This window comes from Mus pahari, chromosome 10 (genome assembly GCF_900095145.1).
Source record: "Mus pahari chromosome 10, PAHARI_EIJ_v1.1, whole genome shotgun sequence".
In the NCBI taxonomy this organism is placed as follows: Eukaryota; Metazoa; Chordata; class Mammalia; order Rodentia; family Muridae; genus Mus; species Mus pahari.
The window spans coordinates 4,056,556-4,057,504 of NC_034599.1; the positions used below are offsets into that span (position 1 = coordinate 4,056,556).

Here is a 949-nt window from a genome sequence, read left to right on the forward strand (position 1 = left end):
TGTGTGTGTATGAGAGAGATAAAAGAGAAATAGAGAGAGAGCGCGTGTGCGCGCGCGCACGTGCACGCATGCACGCGCACGTGACATGCGAGCATGAAAAGGGTGGGCGGTTCTGGGATCAGACTCAGATCATCAGACTTGTGTAGACTTTTGAGGCAAGCATTTTTACCTGCTGAGCCTTCCAACACACAGCAGATTTTAAACACTTTACACTTTGGACAAAAAACATAACAAAAGCCCTCAATTTTGTGCAATTAAAATGTATACATTGGACTGAGTCCCTTTCAACAATCTCCAATTACTAATAAGAGCCTTTTTGCAATTGAGCTAGAAAGCTCCCCCAAATAATTTCCTAGCATTTACCAAATATATCTCTGTATAACGCAGGGTCGATTTCCTGAAGGGAGTTTCTGAATGCGGTCACTGCAGTGTTTCCTTTTGCTAACACAGTGTCAATCAGTGTGCTTGCTTGTAAGGTGTGTGGTTTCTGTTTCACAGCCTCGCACTCGTGTTCAGTGATGGTGCTTGCACTTAGGAGGCAATACAGCATTGGTGTCACACACATCAAATGTTGGTAAAGCACCACTTTGTTCTTCCGGATTAATGCTAGACCATCTTTATGAAGAGAGAGAAACACAGTCTGCTCACAGCTGCCTTCCATAACTACATAATGCATGAATGAGATCATATGTGTTTGCTTAAAGATCTCATGCACCTCAGCTTGGTTGCCAATTCGCCACGACATTAAACTTCTGAGTGCCAGCTTTCCAGACAGATGGCCCCAGGCCCGACTTACACATCACTAGGGATCAAACCCAGGACTCTGTGATTGCTAGGCAGGTGCTCTGCAAATCTAGCAATGTCCTTAGCCCATGATAGCCTCTTCTTCTTCTTCTTTTTTTTTTTTTTCAAGACAGGGTTTCTCTGTATAGCCCTGGCTGTCCTGGAA

General features: G+C 44.4%; 1 protein-coding gene across 4 annotated transcripts in view; it reads right to left on the bottom strand.

The window, feature by feature from the left end:
• LOC110328081 (baculoviral IAP repeat-containing protein 3) overlaps positions 1 to 949 on the bottom strand; it is a 22,329-nt gene that overhangs the window by 2,101 nt on the left and 19,279 nt on the right. Inside the window, exon 7 of one of the 4 annotated variants that reach the window (XM_029543152.1) lies at positions 364 to 615. The exons of the other annotated variants lie outside the window; for them this stretch is intronic. Within the exon in view, the coding sequence (XP_029399012.1) occupies positions 364 to 615 (252 nt within the window). The remainder of the gene's footprint in view (positions 1 to 363; positions 616 to 949) is intronic. 4 annotated transcript variants of the gene reach the window in all.